Below are 20,431 nucleotides of genomic sequence, written 5' to 3' on the forward strand. Positions count from 1 at the left end.
ATGTGTCTCTGAGACGCCCACTTAGTGGCTTTAGGCTAGGGGTGGGGGGCAGACAGCTACAGAGACAGTGGTTTGGCTCAGCCTAGAGAGGGAGAGCGAGCGGGAGGCACAGAGGGGACGAGAGGTAGATGGTGGGCTGGTAACACTGACTCCAGTTCTTCATTCCCTAAAACCCAGAGAAACCCAGCAGAACACTAAAAACACAAAAGAAGCAGTGAAGCAGTCTTCCTGTTTGAGGGTCTGCTTCAGGCTCCTCGACATCGAGACAACATCCCTTTGTCTGAGGCCTCCATCGACTCAATGATGTTACATCAGACATTAGCATGTTAAAGTACAATAACAACACAATCATTCAGGAAAGAGTAAATGGGAACTACACGGGCCGAGGCAATAACATATAAAAGCTTTATTATTGATAACTGGTTTACTTTATAATGCAGTACTGATCTACGTTCCTCTCTGTATCTCTTCTTCAGAGAGATACAGATCTTACTCCTTTCCCTCCAGATGCACGCCGCCTTCTTTAAATGTGTCACGCAGACTGACAAGCAGCTCACATCACATCGCCGCTTCTCAGAATGACCTTCAGCACCCGGGTTGAACATCACACGCTCAATTTAGCCACATTTTATGCAAACGCAGTGACACTTGACATCCACCAGGGGGCAGTAGATGTCTGTGTGGTTGTTTGTTTCACACAAACCCACAAGAGACTTCCTGTCATTCCAGAATCAAATGCACACAAACGCAAATAAACTACACGAAAAAAGAACTTCCTAAAATACCCCAAACTGGCGAGCTTTTGAAATAACAGAATCAAAAGCAACCAAGTGAGGGCCCGGTGCTGACACTATGTCAAACAGAAAAGAATCAAATAACACTGAGAAACAACCACACAGATCCATTAATGTTGTTAACTAAACGAGGCCCCACTGAGTGTGTGCACATGCATCTGCCATTTCATGTGTATGTGCATGTGTGAGTTGATTCCATATGTGTGTGTGTGTGTGTGTGTTTAGCAGCCCGATCTGATTAAAGTGATGTTCAGCAGGCAGAGGTCCCGGTCCCATGTTGCCGTGGTAACCTCCATTAGTCGCTGCTGAACGACGAGCTGAAGGCGTCTTCAGGAGCGAAGCAGACCGACAGGACGAGTTTCAGTCCTACAGTGCGCAGGACGCTCAGAGATGGACCCTTTTGACCCAAAAGGTCTCGCGCAGGTCTGACCCAGTCCATCAACTTCTTCACTTGCAACAACCGCAGCAAAACTATTGATTGCATTGATATTGTTTGGTCATTTGTTCAGTGAAGAATACTTTGTTGTCTCTCTTCATCCCTGGTGACCCTACATCATGGAGATAATGTTTCCACGGGTCACTTTCTCTCTTTCTCTGCGTTTGTCCCTCTGGCCGTCTCCCTCTCAGGGAGGGGGGCCGTGTCACGTTAACAGCCCCAGACAGGGGTAATTCCCTCTGTGGTTTACTTCTCGCCTCTGCTCTTCCCTCTTCCACCGCATCCCTCGCTCTCTCTTCATCCTCCCCTTGTGATTTATCATCTGTTTCCTCCCTCCTTCTTCTGTTATCTTTTTGTCCTTCATTCCCTCACTCCGCTCTGTCCATCTGTCCATCTCTCTGTCTGAGGCGGCCTCTCGACGGATCAATCTGTCTCCCCGAGCGACCAGACGTCCCTCCGACTGTCCTCTTCTCTCCGGCTGGACTTTTTCCACCCCAGTCTCCGCCTCCCCCCCCCCATCTGTGCCGGGTAATTAGATCAGCGCCATCATTCCATTCTTCCATTCCTCCCTCTCTAACCGTTCGTTCCCCTCGTGCTCCTCTTGCCTTTCCACAATGCGTCATGTATTGTGAACACCAGCGCGCGTGTTCTGGTCAGCGTCATATCTGGGATCAGTCAAAGCGGGTTTCTACTCATCCAAGCAGCCAAATTACAAACCACCCTTTGTGTGAAGGAACAGGAATGGAAAGTGGAGGAAAAAGAAAAGAGCAAAGACATGACAGCGATGTGCTGTGTTGCGAGGCTGCCACCTCCTGGCCTGCCGAAGTGTCCTTGAGCAGGTGATGGTGTGTACCAGCTGAACCCTGTGCCCACCTGTAGGCTTCACTACCACATCACATGGTTCTTAATGAAGCTGTTTGTATGCATCAGTTGATCGCAGGTCAGGAAAGGTACAGACCGAGAGTCACCAGAGGACCTCGGGACCCGGACTGCGCTGCAGCAGGTGTTGAAGTGGGAGTGTGTGACGGAGCGGCCTGTGTGCGCGAATAAAAAGAACCACAACGCGCTGTTTAACACCTTTTATTAAGAACAGACTAAGACTACTTTCCTCTCTGCAATGTTCCACGTGAAGTAAACGTGATTTAAATGTATCAAAATATTGCAGAAGTTAAGGAGGATAATCTAAAATAAATATAGATCTTCCTCCGGGTAAAAGTACCCATAATAAAAGGGAAAGTGGGTCAAATGAATCATGATTGATTTTGCCCTTGAAGAAGTAAATTGTGTCTTCAATTTGCTTCTCCTGCAGCTATAATAGGACATAGCGTGCTAATCCTAAAGTCAGATTTAATATAAACTGGTTGCATATTATGCTCAGAGGCAGTGAAGCTACCAGCATCTCCTCCAGATGTCTCATGATGAGTGAGTGAATTAGAAAGCAATAAACCCAGATTCTCCTCTTCCTCTTTCCATTCTCTTTCTCTCTCTCCTTTAATTCGTGCAATTACACAAACATCTGTCTCTCTCTCTGCCTTCATTGCTGTGCAATCGCTCACAACTTACACAGAAAGCATTTCCAATATTTATATAGTAGTGTAGAATGTGTTTTCATGCGTTGGTATATTTTCCATAAAGAATGAGACGACTGGCAGCCTCCCAGTGGTCTTCTCAAGTCTTTTTTTCCACACTGGACCCAACGTACGAAGTGATTTTCCGTGTCCTCTAACACCTCAATCATCTGCTCCTGTGAGAAGCATCATTCCTGTTTGGGTTGGCAGGGCAGAGCCATCTGCTGTTTGACACCACGTGCGTATGATGCATGTTTCTTTCTAACACGCGTGCTCCGTGTCCCCAGGTGCTTCGGATGGAGACCCCTCCCTCAGAGACACGATCAATAAGAGCCAATCAGGACCATTTCTCTACTTGTGTTAGATCAGAAAACACGATAATAACATCACGCTTACATTACAACAAAAGGCGGCGGATTGCATTTGACAAATTAAAAGAAGTTTAAACTTCTTTTTTTGTCTGTTTTTGTGTGTGAAAGTGTGTAACTACAGAGAATCCTTTCTGGATGTTACAGTGGTCACATGACCACGTAACAAACACAACAGATAAAGTAAAGAATACTCTTTTATTTCTCTTGTTGGAGCCTTAACAACAATGCGAGCATCTCATTCACTAAAAGAAACACTCATTGTTGGTCTAGACATCATTTTATCATGGTCTTCTGTGTTTGTTAGTATCGCCACGTGCTGTAATATATCTGCATATGTTTCGTAAGATTAAGACACTCCTGAGATCATTCTGCTGTTCTTTTACCGGATTGACGCCATCTCTCCTCGGTTCATGTCCTGTGAGACTGAGTGCAGTTCCTCCCATTTGTCCTCTAATGTCCTCGCTGCACACACTCAATGAGCTTTTGTCTCCAGTGTGTGAAGTTTGAGTTTGGCTTCATGTTTGTTTGGAGAGAGAAGTGACGAAAAACGTGTCTGTGTGTGTTTAAGAGAGAATATGCCACCAGGCACCAGGTCCTTGAAGCCTCTACGTGTTGATGTGTGTGTGTGTGTGTGTGTGTGCATACTTTTTGTATTGTGTGTCCTTGCACTACTTCAAACACTTGAATATTATAAATGATACAAAGTACAGTAGCTTCATTCAGTGATGTCGTTAACTTAACCCACCTTGAACCGAACACAGTGTTTAAGTTGAAGTCTGTGTGTGTGCGTGTGTGTGTGTGTGCGTCCGTGTGTGTGTGCGGCCTACCTGTACACGGTGGTGGGCGGGTAGTTGGCGATGTCGTAGATGAGGCGTATGTGTCCCTGGTAGAGCTCCAGGGCCAGAGGGTCGTGGTCCTCCTTGTACAACAGGATCCCGTTGTCTTTGTCCGTGGCCACCTGGAGACGAGCAGAGAACGAGTGGGTTTCAGCTGCTTTCACAACCGTAGAACCCCCCCACAGTGTGGGAAACCCCGCTGAGATCTGTTTTCCCTCAGTTATTGGGATGATGATTGTGTTATTTGCTGTTTGACATAACTTCAGATGAGTAGAAGAGGTCTGAGCCTCAGGCGGTTGATTCAAACCTGCAGCCTTCCAACAGCATTGTGATTTTATCTTCATAGTTACTGTCATAACTAATACTCTTTCACGTCCATGTTTAAAACATCTGCTTCATGTCGTTCATCGAGAACATTGCGACATCACCGCGGCAACACAGCTGAATCATCGGATACGGGTTTGGAGATTAGCTGAACACAATGAGGATGTAAAATGTACACTGTCTCTTTTATTTGATCAAAAGTGTCGTTATCTAAGAACTCACACATTTGTTGGTTAAAGCAAAAGCACTTTTAAGCCTTTCCAGAGACTAAAACATCACCCGAGTCAAACTAATTCAAACGCATTCAGCTCCCAAGGCCGTAGCTGCACATCAATACGATAATTAAAAGCACTTATGTTATGTTGTCATAAGATAAATCCCTTCCCCCAATGCTGCCCTACTTTGTTGTGCAACCAGTGAATCGACTCATTTTGACAACGTGTTGGTTTTTTCTTCCCTTCATAACATTTCAGCTACTAAAGTGAACTATGTGGTGAAATGCTTTGTCCAAGCCTTAGAAAATCTGCAAGGCTTCTCCGACCTGCAAAGGAACGACGCACCTTCAAGGCGCTAAAGAACTGCATGAAGACGAGGAGAAACGAGGAATTCAGCCACACACGTCCCGAAAACAGCGTCCGCACGGACACACTCAACGTGTCACACGCGCTCGCATGCGACGCTAAGCGCTAACTAGCTAGCGGGTGGAACGGGGGCCACGGGGGCCACACACTGCTAACGAGCTGCTAAAGAAGAGACCAAAGACGGAGAAGGTAGAGAGCAGAAGATGGAAGAACAGAGTCACATGAAGACTGTGTGAAAAGAAAAGGGGAATGCAGACGGAAAGAAAAGAAAACATCCGTGATTTATGAAGCGCTGTGGTCCCTCTGTTACATCTCTTTAGTACGGCCTCCGGGTACACACGTACACACACACACACACACACACACGCACGCATGCACGCACGCACACACACACGCACACACACAGATCCAAACAGGTGGTAGATATCAATTAGTCTGAGCTCCTTTTTCTTGTTTCCTTTTCGCTCACTTAAACTCTCATTTCCCAACGTGGAGGATTTCCAATCGTGTCCGTGGTGAGGACACGTGTCTCAGATGTCTCACGTGTCCCGTATTCATCTACGTGAATGTGTGCGTGTGCATAGAAACAGAGGGGGGAGCAGATGTTGCGGTTTGACTTGAGATGTGAGAATATTGCTTTTGTCCTTCTAAACCTTGCCGTGTTATAAGAGACAGATTCTTACAGAAGCAAAACTCTGCTGGCAGAGGTCAAAGGTCAAAGGTCGTTTACCTGTAGTGAAATATGCGCCGTGGGGCGGAGCTTTGCGCTCGGCAGCTCCACGTACCCGTCCCGACCCAGGAAGTGAACGGTGGCGATCTTGTCGCATTTGTTGCCATAGAAACCGGGCATGCAGCGGCAGACGGGCTCCCCGGCAACCACCAGGCACTGGGCGCCGTTCTGGCAGTCGGACTGGTCGCAGGGGCTGGTCTGCAGCAGAATCATTGGGGGGGGGTTCTCACAGAACAGCCCGCTGTGGGGGGGGAGCAGATCGCACAGGTTACCATCCATTCATGAAGCTTTGCTGATCTGATGCCTGGTCTCCCTTGTGATGAATTTGTTTCTTTCTGCTATAATTAACCACATGGAGCTGCATCTGCTGCGCACAAACACACACGCACAAACACATGCACGCAGTGGGTCATGGCGGTCAAGTGTCTGATTATGGAGCTCCATCTGCGTCTCCTCGCTGTCTGGCCCTGCAGTGTGTCACTGTGAGTGTGTGTGTGTGTGCGTGTCTGTGTGTGTGTGTGTGTGCGCTCACCTGAACCCCTCTGCACAGACGCAGGTGTAGCCGTTGACGGCGTCCACGCACTCGGCTCCGTGTTGACACTTGTTCTCCAGGCAGTCGTTGTAGTCCTGCTCACAGTGCAGGCCCACGTAGCCCGGCAGACACTCGCACCTGAAGGCACACGGTCCCTCTCAGATCATTTGAATTCAAAAGATGTGAATGACTGAAGGAACTGAAGGACAAGAAGCTGATGAAGTGAATAAAGGCCACTGAGTGGGCTGCAGTGAACTCAATGGACCGAGAAAAACTATGATGCAACTTTCCAAGACAGTTTTAGTTTGACGACTGAACGTTTAAGAGTGTTGCTACGGTTACGGAAAGCCAAAAGGTTCTTAAATGCATCAATAGGTGAGTTTGAGGGACACTATTTGTACGACTGAAAATAAAGTGATGAGGGAAAAAGTACTGGCGAGAGGACGGGGATGTGTTCTTACAAACGTCAACACATTTGATAGAAATAACAATACAATTTACAAAGTCAACAAGCCTTTGTCTCCTTGTGTGTGTCTGTCCGTGTGTGTTTCTTTAACCAGTATCGAATGTCCCGGAGCAGCGATGGCTGCTCACATTCTCCTTGTTTCACAAGAAGTCAGCTTTTAACATTTTGGCCCCGCTGCTCCCGTCACTTTCTGCCATGTGACCTCTGACCCCCGCGGAGCTGTCACTCACCTGTAAGCGCGGCCGACGTGGACGCACTTTGAGTCGTGCTGACAGGGGTCGAAACCACGGAGACAGGAATCAACCACCTCGTCACACAGGTCACCTGACGAGGGGAGAGAGAACGTACGCGTCAAACCAGAGATGAGATGTGATTGTGTATGTGTGTGTGTGCAGTAGGAGGTGAGGTGAGGGGGGGGGGGGGGGGTGTACCTGTGTAGTTGGGGGGGCAGACGCAGGTGTAGTTGTTGACTCCGTCGATGCAGGTGGAGTTGTTCTCACAGTCGTTGTCCTCACAGTCGTCCGGGTTCATCTCACAACGCTGGCCCTCGTAACCTGGCGGACACACACAGCTACACACACACAACGGGCACTATAAGGTGGTGGTCTGAGCGCACACACACACACACACACACACACACACTTGGCACTACAGTAAACAAATAGGCAGCTCAACTCTGACAAATGGTTTGGAGGCTCATTGGACTCATTGAATATTCCCATCTGAATTAATACAATGTTAAAAGCCAAAGGGTCATTGTGTCCCTCAGGGTCTCACAGGACACGTTCCTAACTGGGTTGGTATAAACATCTGGAGAAGAAGACGCCAAACGGCATTTAGGCTGCTTCCTCGGCCCTCAAACAGTTTCAATACAATGAACCCTGTTTTCAGTTCATCACATGCTTTGTGCTTCACTACTCTCGTTACGTTTTGTCTCTCTGCATTTATTTAAAAGTGTGAGAAACCAGCTTGAGCTCCGTCTCAGCTCCTCTCTGCACTGCAGCCGAGCTGACGCTTGGTGACACACACACATACACATGCGATGCCTTGTGGTCTAACTACCACAGTGAGACGAGGACAGGTGTGTACCTGAAGTGGTCTTCGTTGCCGGGCGGGATGTGGCAGGTTCCTCCGTGTGAGCAGGGGAAGCTGACGCAGGCGTTGATGGGCGTCTCACAGTGTTGACCCTGACGGAGAGGCTCAGTTAGTTAACATTTGAACATCTACAGGTTGGAGGTCATGTTCACTTCCCCATTGGATAGATGGAGGACCTTCAGCTCCACCATTCCACAGACAGAGCTCAGCGATGATCTGATACGATCCGTCTACCAGAGCATAGTACAAATAACACTATGAGCAGCAGTCAGTGATCCTTTAAATGGATTCATGTTGCTCTTTAGTTGTGCGGAGAAGAAAGAAAGTGGACTTCATCCATCCTGGTTAATCTAAAATATATTCATTTCCCCAATGAGCTTCTTGCTCTTACAGTCTCACAGTAATCAGCTCACACACACACACACACACACACACACACACACACACACACACACACACACACACACACACACGCACACACATGCACACACACACCCTTCCTTTGATAAAAGTCGAGAACAGGACGTTTCTTCTTGCTTTTTTTCACCGACCATTTGAATAATTCCCTCTTGTCTCTTTTCTCTCTTTCTTTCTTCTTTCTCTGTTGAACGTTTTCACCTTTCTCATAATTCCACTTCTGGTCTTCCTCTAACTTGTCTTCCTGTCTTTGTTCTCTGCTGCTCCTCCTTTGATTCCTCTCACACATTGTAATTAACACCGTCCCAGCCGACGCGCAAAGGAAAAGATGCACTCAGCGCGTGAACATGCACAGTGACCTTGGAAAGTGATGTTTTAATTAAAAGCTTTGTGCTCCTGTGGAAGCCCGACGGTTATGTGTGTGTGTGTGTGTGCACAATAAAAACACACACGCATGCCGTTGGTGAGAGGGAACACACACACATATGGACACACACAGTCGGTCCTTAAATGCAAATGGCCCCCCCAGGAGTGGATCTGCATGTCTTTCCTAACGCAGGAGTCTTTTGATCAATACCTTGAGCAGCCGGCTGCAGCCATCACTGCTCTATTGATCCGTAGGCTGATACGTCATGCATGCAGTCCGGGCTGAGCCGGATTATACTCATAGTACTGGAGGCTTATGCGGCACGCTGTGCTACCTTCAGTCATGAAATGGTCAGCAGAAGCCAATGTAACTTAATACCAACTAATAACTTAATAAAAATGCAATGAATGAATGAAAGAGACCACATAAAACAACCGTTTTATTTCATACACGTAGACTTAGTTAACCTCCATGCATTTAAGATGATGTTGAGGTTACGCCCTCACATGCACAGGTGTGTGAGGGCAGTGTCTCACCTTGAATCCATACGGACAGGTGCAGCGGTACGAGCCCGCTGTATCCGCCACACAGGTACCATTGTTTAGGCAGGGAACTGCAAGGCAGGGGGCGCACTTTGACATCAGGCTGACATCTACTGGACCTGAGGCGGGAAACAGAGGGAGGTGAGTTAAAGGAGGGAGCGATGAACCCTTTGGTTACGTCGTCACAGAGGAGGCCCTTCAGGATACACCAGGCTTAGGAGAGCGATGTGAGTGATGGGTTCCCTCCAGGAAGAGGAGGAGAGTATTGGATTCAAGATGCTGACAGGAGGTCCCTCTATACATTACATTACATTACATTTCATGTCATTTAGCTGACGCTTTTATCCAAAGCGACTTACAATAAGTGCATTTTCACATAGAGATACAAACTCATCCTGAACAGGAGAGTCACTGCAGCACCATCACAGTCACCATCACATCACTGTGTGCTATATATATTTATACAATACGGGTCGCTCTGCCTGCACACACGTGGAACCTCCAGTCACAGAAGGGTCCAGCCAGTGGCTGCTCACTCAACTGAGACTGGAACAGATGAAGTCAGCGGACCGTGACGAGGACGCCGCGTACCTTTACACTGAAAGCGGTTGAGCGGCGTGGTGAGCAGCAGCCTGTCGGCCATATCGGGAGGCCCCGAGCACCGGGCGATTCCTGCAAAAACACACAAACAAACAACTCCACGCGTAAACAACGAGCGGTATCCTCATCCAAGACCTTCTGGCAGCCTCCGGACGGGTTCTCCGTCGTACCGGGCTCTTTGAAGCCGGCCTTGACCCACTGGGAGAGCCAGCGCAGATCACAGTTACAGTGCAGCGGGTTGGCACCGAGAGCCCTGGAGACACAGGGAGAAAAAGGGTGAGGCGAAGCATCCCGACTTTCCCCCCCGCAGCCAAAAACAGGCCCGCAGCGACGCACTCACAGGTGGGAGAGAGCCGTGAGGTGGTTGAAAGCTCCTTCTGGTATGGTTGAAAGGTCGTTACCATGGAGAGTGCTGCAGGAGAGAGAGAGAGAGACAGAGGCCTACATGAACATTCAACAGTTCAATATGTACATGAATGTATTTGACTTTAATCGGTGTGGGATTCATTTGCTGGGATGTGGTTCTATTGACACAGCTGCTGGCTTTTTTAAGGCCGACTCACGTCTCTCTCTCACAACGAATGTCTAAACAAACACGCTGCTTTGTCTCCGTCATCTCCGGCCGAGTGGAGGTGACAGCTGCAGACTAACACTCCACTAGCAGCATGCTAAATTATTTAAATCATTTGTGGTTCCTCAGCGGCGGACACGCCATCAGCCGCTTCGATAATGGAAAATAAATAAAATATTTATGAAGAAATAACACGAAATAAACAGAAAGCTTATTTCCGTCGCTTGTGGAAAATAAGCTCTCATGTGGTCATCAGGCCGACTATGGCGCCACAGTGTGTGTGTGTGTGTGTGTGTGTCAAGGGGACAAACTGCAGGCTGTGATGTGTATCGGTGTGAACGTGCTCATTTCTCTTTTCTGCCTTTGGGGTCTTTCTGTGCACGTTTGTGCGCTCGTAAGTGTGTGCGTTCCGATGTGTGTTCCAGACCTTCGTCTCCAAGGGCTCAGCCTGCAGACTGTGTGTGTGTGTGTGTCCATTGTGTCTCGCCATGCGAGTGTGTTGCCTGCTGGACACTCGTTACATTCCATTAGAGCAAAGGGCTGCAGCAGGGGACACCCGTCAAACCAACTCTATTGGAAAAGTGTGTGTGATGTTTTTTCTTTTGTGTGCATAATTTAGTGTACGTTTGGGTCGGTGTGTAGCACAGAGCCCAACTTTACTTTGTCTGTCTGCACCGTTGTGTGTTCGTATGTGCATCTGTCCACGGCCCCCCTGCACAAACCCACAGGGGGGTTGTGGGTAATGAGGAATCGACAGTGACAAGTTGCAGTGGGGGGGCTCTTCAGGGATCAGACCCAACGGCAGCATCGACCAAAAGCAAAGGAGGCAACAAAAGAAGTGACGACTAAAGTTCTGGAAGGAGTCAATGTCCAGAGGAAAGGACACAAACAAAGACACACACAAGGACACACACAAAGGACACACACAAAGGACACACACAAAGACACACACAAAGCTGACCTTCCACTGAATCTCCCCAACGATGAGAATAAAGTTAAAGTATCTCCAATCCTTCATGTATCTACTAGCGCTTAGACTAGATAATTCTGACTAGACCTCCGAAATAACCACAGCAGAAGCTTTCAGACCTTCCACCATAGTGCGCGCTATTCAGTGAAGGGAAGGAGCTGCATTGTCTTTCTTTTGAGAGGAAAAATACAAGGATGTGGTTGAATAATATATACGGGAAAAAAAACGTTTTCACCTTGTGTGTATTATTATCTAGAGCAGAAGATCTGGTGCTGTTGATTTTTTGTTCAGAAGGTGCAGGTATCAGAAGCAGGAAGTAGGCTGACTTCCTGTTGTCATGGAGGTGACATCTTGAGAGATTCTGATTGTTTGTTCTGACCGGCAATTAACTAACAAATTAAAACCATATTGCCAGTAATTCTGCTGTCATTGAGGAGTGGTGTGTGTGTGTGTGTGTGTCTGTGGGTGTGTGTGTCTGTGTGTGTGTGCCTGTGTGTGTGTGTCTGTGTGTGTGTCTGTCTGTGTGAGGAGGGTCAGACAGAAATATTTGTTGTGCGCGTGCAGGTTTGCGAGACAGAGGGTGGACACCAGATGGATGACTGAGAGAAACAGAGGCTGAAGGTCGATTCATCAAACAGGACGTTGGGTGGAGAGAGAGAGAGAGAGAGACTTTTCTCTCCTTCGGGGGGCAGAGACTCATTTTGTAAGTGGGTCTTGTTGCAGACCCACTTACAGCAGAGCAGCGATTCCCCTTTGACTCCCTTTGACTTGCAGAAGGAGAAGAAGCTACTCACAGCAGGCGCAGCGACTTGAGCCCATCGAAGGCGTGGACCGGGATGCAGCGGATCTGGTTGTAACTCAGGATGCTGCAGGACAGAGGACACGAACAAGGTCACGACACACGCGGTGGGAGCAACGTTATCGTCTTGTTTTTGCTCGTTTCGGATGAGGTTGAGATGAGGGAAGCATGAGCGATGTCAAAGCACTAAAGCCTCAACAGGGGCAAATAAACATGAAGGTCACAACAAAAAGGATGAGGCTCCCACACCACGTGACCTTTCCTCTCTCTTTTATAACTACTAAAAAAACACACATTTAGTTTGTTAATTATTGAAGACAAAGGAGGAAAACTCTTAAGGTCGAATGAGTTTTAGGGTTCTTAGTTGTAGCACACGATGATCCTTTAGTCTTATGGTCATCCTTAAAGCAGCAGTATAGAACATCATGAGCACAATGACTCTCTCATGATGACGGATCATCGTAACAGTGTCTTCAGTCTATATAAGTCTGATATAATAAAGACAAGTTAGTATGGAAGAATGGCAGCGAGGTATTTAAGGGAATGGAATTCAGGAGACTGCACAGAATATAACATATGATATATAATTATAATTCAACAGACACAATGAGTGAGTAGCGGAGAAGCAAAAGGAGGATTTTGTGAAGAATCAGTAGAAGGTAGAAAGTAAAATGGCACACGTTAGCAAGGAGTTGAAAGAGAAACGATACAAAAAGAAAATATATGAGAAGCTTGAAATGAGAGGGAGGCGAGAAAATTAAAAGAAAACAGAGAGAGGAGTGATATTTAGGGTTAAATTAAAACAGAATTGGAAAAATTAGGATTAGAAAAGATGAAGAAGAGAAATGGGAAAGAGAAGAAAAAACAAAAAATATGAAGAAAGAGGCAGAGAAGGGCGATTTATCAAAGTTAAGAGAGTAAGAAACAACAATTTATCTTGGGTTTCTTAACCCTACACACCCACACAACCCATCAACACATGGGTGGGGACGTGTGTGCGTTGCCACGGTAACTCACAGTGTGGCCAGTTGGGTCATGTTGCTGAAGGTGAAGGGGGCCAATGTGCTGATGCTGTTGTTGCTCAGGTCCCTGTGCAGACACAAGGATTCAATGAGTGCACACAGACAAATATGCACACACAGAGCGAGCTTAACAGATGCATGCTGGGATACCGCACACAGATATGTGTATTCAAGGTTATCCGAGAGGCTCTTACACCAATGACAGCTGCCTCAGACCTGCCAGCTCCTTGGGCACAGATGCCAGCATATTACCCTCCAGGTATCTGCAGGGAAAACAGCAGAGTCCATGTTGAATGTATTATATACTCAGATAAAGGCCTACGGGAGAGAACCTTTTAATATAGAACGGGAAGGTAAAAAAGGAGTTTGAATTGTGTGTGAACCTCTGAATCAGGATGTTCTGTTGTGCGCTCTGTGAATGTGAGAAGCTACACATTTAAACAAATGAACAAAAAAGTTCAGATGAGATCACGATCGATATCATTTAGCATAAAGACTGGACGCAGTGGGAAACATGCAGCGATTAAAACAAAAGTTTATTACATCCCAGTTCTTCTGTGCACGATGGTTGCCTGGCAACATGTTGGTAAAAGATCATAACCTTTTTTGTAAAACCACAACTTGCATTAGAGTTGCAGAGGCAGGCCAGCTGTTACACGTTCAGTCTTTATGCTAAGCTAAGCTAATCACCTCCAGCATGTAGCTCCATGCTGCATCTCATTAAACATACACTTTAATTCTCATTAACACACAGGAACACTTTTCTCTGCTAGACAAGATGCGCCCGGCATTATAATACCACTTTAACACATATTCCAACAATACAGATAGACAACATCCACCCACTGATGCTTGTGTGTGTGTGTGTGTATGTGTGTGTGTGTGTGTGTGTGGGACAACTTAATACACACACACACACACACACACACACACACTCATGCATTTTATGATCCATTAGCCTGGCTCCCTTCTCTCTCAGGTCAGAAGTAGGTCATGTGGACAGTATGATGGAGTGTCTTCTTCAGCCTGATCGATACCTAATCACTGCTATTGACCCCGCAGAGCAGACCTATTTCACAGGGCTTTCTGTGTGTGTGTGTGTGTATGTGTGTGTGTGCAATGACTCACCTCCCCTACGACAGGTTGTGTTCCAACTTTGTTCCAAATGTCCTAATCTCTATTAAACATAGTTGTACTCTTGTGTTATATCACTTCTAACAATTACTTTCATATTAGACCTGTATTGGATTTTTATCGGTCTTTGTCTTCATTACAAGTTACACAATGTAGCAGCTGGCAAATACATAATTAAAACTATGATTATCTAAAATGCTTTCATTTTCTACTCAATGGTAGAGCTTTTGAGTGGCTTCTTCTACTTGGTTCCTTAGGTCCTTGTTCCCTTTCAGCTGGGTGTATTTGTTCTGACGGTGTCTCTCTCTGGGCCTCGATAATATATTTGACAGTAGGCTTCATAGATTCATGACATTAACGTCAAAATAAACACATTAAAAAGCACCTGGATAATCCCATCAAGACAAAAAGAAACAAAGTGAGTGTGTGTTTGTGTGTGAATGCACTAAACGGTGTGTGAGGACACACTGCTGCATCTCTCTTGGACTGCAGGTGTGTGTGTGTGTGTGTGCGTGTGTGTCTGTGTGCCCGTGTGACTCACAGCTCTGTGGTGTCCTTGGGGACGCCTTTGGGCAGAGAGTGCAGCCCCCTGTTGCTGCATCGCACCACGCCGTCTGTGCACGTGCAGACGTCAGGACAGCCGGACGAAGGAAGGCAACCGTTATCCTCTGCACCTGGAGGAGGAGGAGGGGGAGGGGGGGGGGCACAAGGTGTGATATGAGTCCAAGAAGGAGAAGGAGATGGAGGTAGGACCTCAGGAACAGAGGCCGAAGGAGCAAAGGGACAGAGACGAGAGACAGTCCGCTTTATTCAATACACTGATGTAAACTTCTCTCTGATGATTCTGTCTGATGTTGATGAGTTTATCCAGATAAAACACACTCTCACACACACACACACACACACAACAAGCGTATGGTCGGCACTGTACAAACATGTAATCATTCAACACGTAAGAGGGATCACAGACTAGAGGGTTGTTTCAGTGCTGCAGCTTGTAAATATAAGGTTGTGTGTGCATTCTTGTTTGTAGAGACAGAGAGAGGCCAAGTGCACACTCATGTTCACACTCGGCTGTGTGTTTGTGTCGTGTGCTGATGTGCGTCTCATGTATATGTGGACATTTTGTCCAGCTGTCTCCCCCTGCTGCTGTTGTAAATGTTCTTGTGTATAGATGTCAAACAAATGGGTGCATAAGGACGTGTGTGTGGAGGAGTGTGGCCCAGTGTGTGTATTTGTGTAGCAGTGGAGTCAACGAGGGGGAGGGGGGGGGGCTCACACCACAGTGGGCTAACTAACATCTAAATATGAGCTAAATATCTTCTCACAAATTAAATTACCTTCACCTATCCCCCGGCTGCCTCATTACAACAGTTTTGACTCGACTATAAATACACTGGACTGTGTGTGTGTGCGTGTGTGTGTGTGTGTGTGTGTGCGTGTGTGTGTGTGTGTGTGTCTGTGTGTGTGTGTGTGTAGGCAGGAGGCTGTTTGTCTGAGGAAGGATTCCCTCAAGAGATCTTCACTGATTCACACTATTGGGGAACAGGGATTAGCATCATACACTTAATTCACATCTACGTCTCTGCAGCCCAGTGAGTTTAAAGGTAGACTTGAGTGTGTGTCTGTGTGTGTGTGTTTGTGCACACGCAAGATGAAAGAATGAATATGATGAATAATAAGGTCTGATTTCATCTCACAGTTTCCCGACTTGGGCCTGAGCAAGCTAACTGCTTTCCATACTCATTTCCAGCAGATGCTGCACAGCTACAGGAAATTAGAAAAGTGTAATAAATCCCCAGGAGCTCATGACGGAGACGGGAGATAAGAGACAAGAGGACATTGAACGAGTTTAAAATGTAAAGCCATTAAGAAGGAACGGGGAGGAAAAGAAACAAAGATGTAATCGTCAGCGGAGCCAGACCGCACTTCTTCTGTGGCGTAAACCAAGCCATACGTTGCAGTAATCAGGCATCGGCGCGGTAACAGCACCGTCGCCGTGGAAACCACAGGCTGATGTCATGCGCTGTGTCCCAGCAGTTGCCGTCACTCTGTCCTCACAACACCCCGCGACTCTACGACTCTTAAGGCATTTGTACCGAATCGTTTAAGTTTGACTCGAAGAGACGAGAATCAAACTGCAGTCGAGTCCGTTGTGACACAAACCCACATTCAAAAGACTTAATTGATGTAACGGTGAGTTCTCTGTGGGACAAAGGGAACTCATTGTAATAATTTAAATGTATTCTCTGGTGAATCTCATTTCATTACATTATCATTATCTTTGTGTGTGACGAAACGCTTGAAATAGAATCTATTAAAAGTCGAGCATCATCACCGGACATGAAGCCGAGTGCAACTGTCACCTGTGGGCCGACCCCGCACAGGTGTTCACTACACATTGCTGTTGTTGTGTCTACATTCATTGGAGGGGGAGGAGCGCGGAGCATCGGCTCACCGTCACACGTGAAGTCTGGCGAGGCCACGTCCTGGATGGGGATCTCCTTCAGGAAGGCCGGCCTCTGGCAGCGAGGGTTCCCGCTCACCACCCTGGTCTTCTTCAGCCACTGACCCAGCCAGGCCAGGTGGCAATCGCACACGTACGGGTTGGACAGGAGGTTTCTACGGCAACAACGAAGGGACAGGCACAAGGACGGAGACAAGGAAGCATTTTTAACGGTATTGGAAGAATCTTAATGTAAGAAGAAGAAACGGCTCAAAACCATCGCACTTATTCATTAGTCATTCACATTGTGACGCACTACAAAAGCTTCGGTCAACAATGAGAGAAATAAAAAGATGTGGAACAATGGACAGGAAAGAAGAAAAATGTCATCAGGTGATTTTATTTAGAGGGAAGGAGAATGGAAAGGAAACGATGGCAGAGGGAGACGTTAAAAAGATAAAAGGTTATCTGTCAATTAGATCCATTTTTGATCAGCTTTCTTTGCATTGTGACACTTCTCATGTAATGTTTATGCAGCACGTACTGTACATTTTATTCTGCTGCATATTCAATATTGCTCAGTGATGACTTTTATAGAAGGTGCATGAAAAAACTTTCACTGATTTCACACTTTAATCATACAATCGTCAGCAGTATGAGAAATCTCTTTAATGATGATGATGCCCTCAAAGTGTCTGTTTCTGCTGAACTAAGGAAGCTGAATGCTGCTGTTTGTGCAACAACATTTATGGTGTTGTGCTGCAGATAGAGACAATGAATGGACCTCCACTGCGTGGCACATTAAAAACAATGTGTTAATCTTTTAATTAAAGGGGTAAACTCTATTGGGAAACAATGCCCTACAAACAGAGACTGATGGAAAAAGTGAGGAAGAAGAGGAGGAAAACAGAGAAAAGATAAGAAAAACACAGCAGGTGTTGAGAAAGGTAGAAAGTGCTTAATTAACAATCAAGTGAATCTTTGTATAACAATTTAATAACATCACCGATATCTACATAATATAATCCACCCATACATCCACCTTCCATCCTCCCCCCATCCACCTTCCATCCTCCCCCCATCCACCTTTCATCCTCCCTCCATCCTCCCTCCATTATCCATCTACTCTCCATCCACCTTCCATCCTTCCTCCATCCACCTTTCATCCTCCCTCCATCCACCTTCCATCATCCCTCATCCTGCCTCTGCCCTCCCTCCATCCACCTTCCATCATCCTTCCATCGTCCCTCCCTCCCCTGTGTCTCCATTTCCTCGGGAAGGCAGCAGGTGCACAGCAGGACAGAGAGAGAGAACACAAGGCAGAACCAGAGAAATAAGCTTTTTTTTAGGTTTTTACTCGTTAAGTCTAAAGAAATATCTAATCCACCTGTAATGTTTTATTAAGATGAAAGAGATCTATTATTTACAACTGTCACTTCTGTGTGGTCAGAAGAGTGAAGAGGAAAACGCACAAGGTTGTTTCTGCGCGTTTGTGCACATCAACTTCACACCAATCAAGGCCTGCGCACACACCAAAAACACACAACCACCCACAACTTCATAACCGCATCGCAGCAAGTGTTTTTCCATGGTCAGGAAGATTCTAAAAAATAATCGCAGATGCTCCTGTGTGCGTGCACGTGTGTGTGTGTGTCCATGTGTGTTTGTGTGTGTGCAGATGCTGAGCTATATTTAGCTTTTTATAATGTTCTTGGATCCAGACCAATTTAGTCGATAATGATGGAGAGCATCTGTGTGGAGAACAGGGTCCAGAGAGCAACATGTGTGCACATGTGTGTGTGTGTGTGTGTGTTTGTACGTGCACGTGTTGCGTGGTGAAAAACTCCCAAAGCGACGCGTTGAGAAGATGGAGGAAAGACACAAAGAGGAGGAGACGGGTAACATTCTGCCATCTGGAGACCGACAATGAGCCATTTCTGCCACCAATGAAGCCATCAAAGATCAGACGACGAAGATGAGAAAGAGGACGTGGGGTCGTCCGGGGTCACTCACATGGTGGACAGGGAGTGCAGCGTGGAGAAAGCTCCCGGCGCGATGCTGCTGATGCGGTTGTCGTAGAGCGAGAGCAGACGCACCGAGCTGAGGCCCGTGAAGGTGCCGTTGTCGATGCAGCTGAGCTGGTTGCTGCGCAGCATTCTGGGAACACACGTGTCAGTAAACTATGGTTAGGAAACTAAAAGCAAAGCCTTACGGTTTTGTTTTAGCCTGGATAAGATTAGGGCACATACTCTAGAGTCTTTATATATGTTTATATTTCATCGCCCAGATCTTAAATCCGGTTAAGCTTAAGCAATAAGTATTATATTATACTCTTCATTCTTTACTTGTTCTTGTTGCTATTGTTTCAAAAGGCACTTTTACTGTTTAGCCTGAGGCTAATGAAACACTTTGTCTTTTAAATAGTTGGATAAAAAATACAAAACATTTTAATTGGATAACAAGAGACCAGGAGGATATAAGAGCATTAGCTGTAATGAAACAGAGTTGGATAAAGAATACAAAATGCTTTAATTGGATGAGAAGAGACCAAGAGGATGTAAGCGCATTAGCTGTAACGACACAGACAGAAAGCAGAGGTAAATCCAAACCAGAGACTGCGCTTCGACATTAGCTTCTGACATGCGCTCATGTGGGACCAGGCTAACTGAGTTAGTTAGCATTAGCTATCTCTGGGCCGGGCTAACCTCGTTACCGAGGCTATTACTGGAGCAGGGAGCCTCTTAACATAATACAGAGACAGCCATGATGCCATCAGAGAGTCATTAGTCGGCATACATACACACACACACACACACACACACACACATATATATATATAGTATATATATATATATATACAGCATACACAGACAACATTAGCCCATGATGTCGGGCTCTATCCTGTAACCCCTAATTGGACCCTAGCTTCCCAACCAGGACACACACACACACACACACATCAAGCAGACTTACAGTGTTTTCAGGCCACTGAGGCCTTTAAACATGTGTCCCTGCAGCCCAGTTAGTTTGTTCCCCGTCAGCAGCAGCTCCAAAACACCCCCCGCTCCGTCAAAGGCACCGTCACGGATGTCCCTCAGCTTGTTGTTGCTTAAGTTTCTGGAGGAAGGGCAGAGAAATAGAAGTTTAATTATTTTTGATTTTACTACAATAGGCGGGCAGGACAACTAGCTGCAGGATAACAGCATGCAGACACATGTGATGTCTTTGTATGGACACACACACACACACACACACACAGACACACACAAAGTTCCCAGTTTAATTGCAATAATCAATCATATCGCTTCAACTAATAAATGTTCTTTTCTAAGTCTTCGCTACTTCATCTTAATATCCTCATCTTGTAAAAGAGATATAACAGGTCATTACAAAGCACACACACACACACACACACTCACACAAGGAAAAAGAGACAAGTGGTCACAAATGGAAACGATAACTGTCTCTCTCACATAATGAGAAGAATTCAAATGAAAAGAGAGCATTTGGCCACAGAGACAATAACTTGAGCTGATAGCTATCACAACTACTGTAGCTTCCATTCACAGGGTGCTATGTGCTTTCTCTTTATGTAAGCTGATAGGAGAGGAGGTGAAAGGAGTGGAGAGGAGAGGAGGTGAAGAGGAGAGGAGATGAAAGGAGGGGAGAGGAAGAGAGGAGAGGAGATGAAAGGAGTGGAGAGGAGAGAGGAGAAGAGCAGAGGAAGAGAGGAGGTGAAAGGAGAGGAGAATTAAAGAGTAAGAATTGGCAGAGAAATATAAAATGTGATGATTTAGAGAAAAATAAAAAGTAGCAAAGGAGATGAAAGG

The 20,431-nt window shown here is 46.4% G+C and overlaps 1 protein-coding gene across 2 annotated transcripts in view; it reads right to left on the reverse strand.

Annotated features, from left to right (window-relative positions):
- The window catches only part of slit3 (slit homolog 3 (Drosophila)), a 135,394-nt gene that overhangs the window by 3,977 nt on the left and 110,986 nt on the right, over nt 1-20,431 (reverse strand). For both annotated transcript variants that reach the window (XM_037461519.2, XM_062560468.1), the window contains 17 exons: nt 19,575-19,718; nt 18,615-18,758; nt 16,614-16,777; nt 14,697-14,829; nt 13,216-13,284; nt 13,017-13,088; nt 11,995-12,066; nt 10,000-10,071; nt 9,830-9,912; nt 9,651-9,731; nt 9,054-9,178; nt 7,728-7,825; nt 7,070-7,209; nt 6,869-6,962; nt 6,173-6,310; nt 5,641-5,881; nt 3,997-4,127 (listed from right to left, as the gene is read on the reverse strand). In XM_037461519.2, coding sequence (XP_037317416.2) covers nt 3,997-4,127; nt 5,641-5,881; nt 6,173-6,310; nt 6,869-6,962; nt 7,070-7,209; nt 7,728-7,825; nt 9,054-9,178; nt 9,651-9,731; nt 9,830-9,912; nt 10,000-10,071; nt 11,995-12,066; nt 13,017-13,088; nt 13,216-13,284; nt 14,697-14,829; nt 16,614-16,777; nt 18,615-18,758; nt 19,575-19,718 — 2,001 coding nt within the window. The remainder of the gene's footprint in view (nt 1-3,996; nt 4,128-5,640; nt 5,882-6,172; nt 6,311-6,868; nt 6,963-7,069; nt 7,210-7,727; nt 7,826-9,053; nt 9,179-9,650; nt 9,732-9,829; nt 9,913-9,999; nt 10,072-11,994; nt 12,067-13,016; nt 13,089-13,215; nt 13,285-14,696; nt 14,830-16,613; nt 16,778-18,614; nt 18,759-19,574; nt 19,719-20,431) is intronic.

The sequence above is a fragment of the Pungitius pungitius genome, chromosome 2, assembly GCF_949316345.1.
Source record: "Pungitius pungitius chromosome 2, fPunPun2.1, whole genome shotgun sequence".
Classification (NCBI taxonomy): domain Eukaryota; kingdom Metazoa; phylum Chordata; class Actinopteri; order Perciformes; family Gasterosteidae; genus Pungitius; species Pungitius pungitius.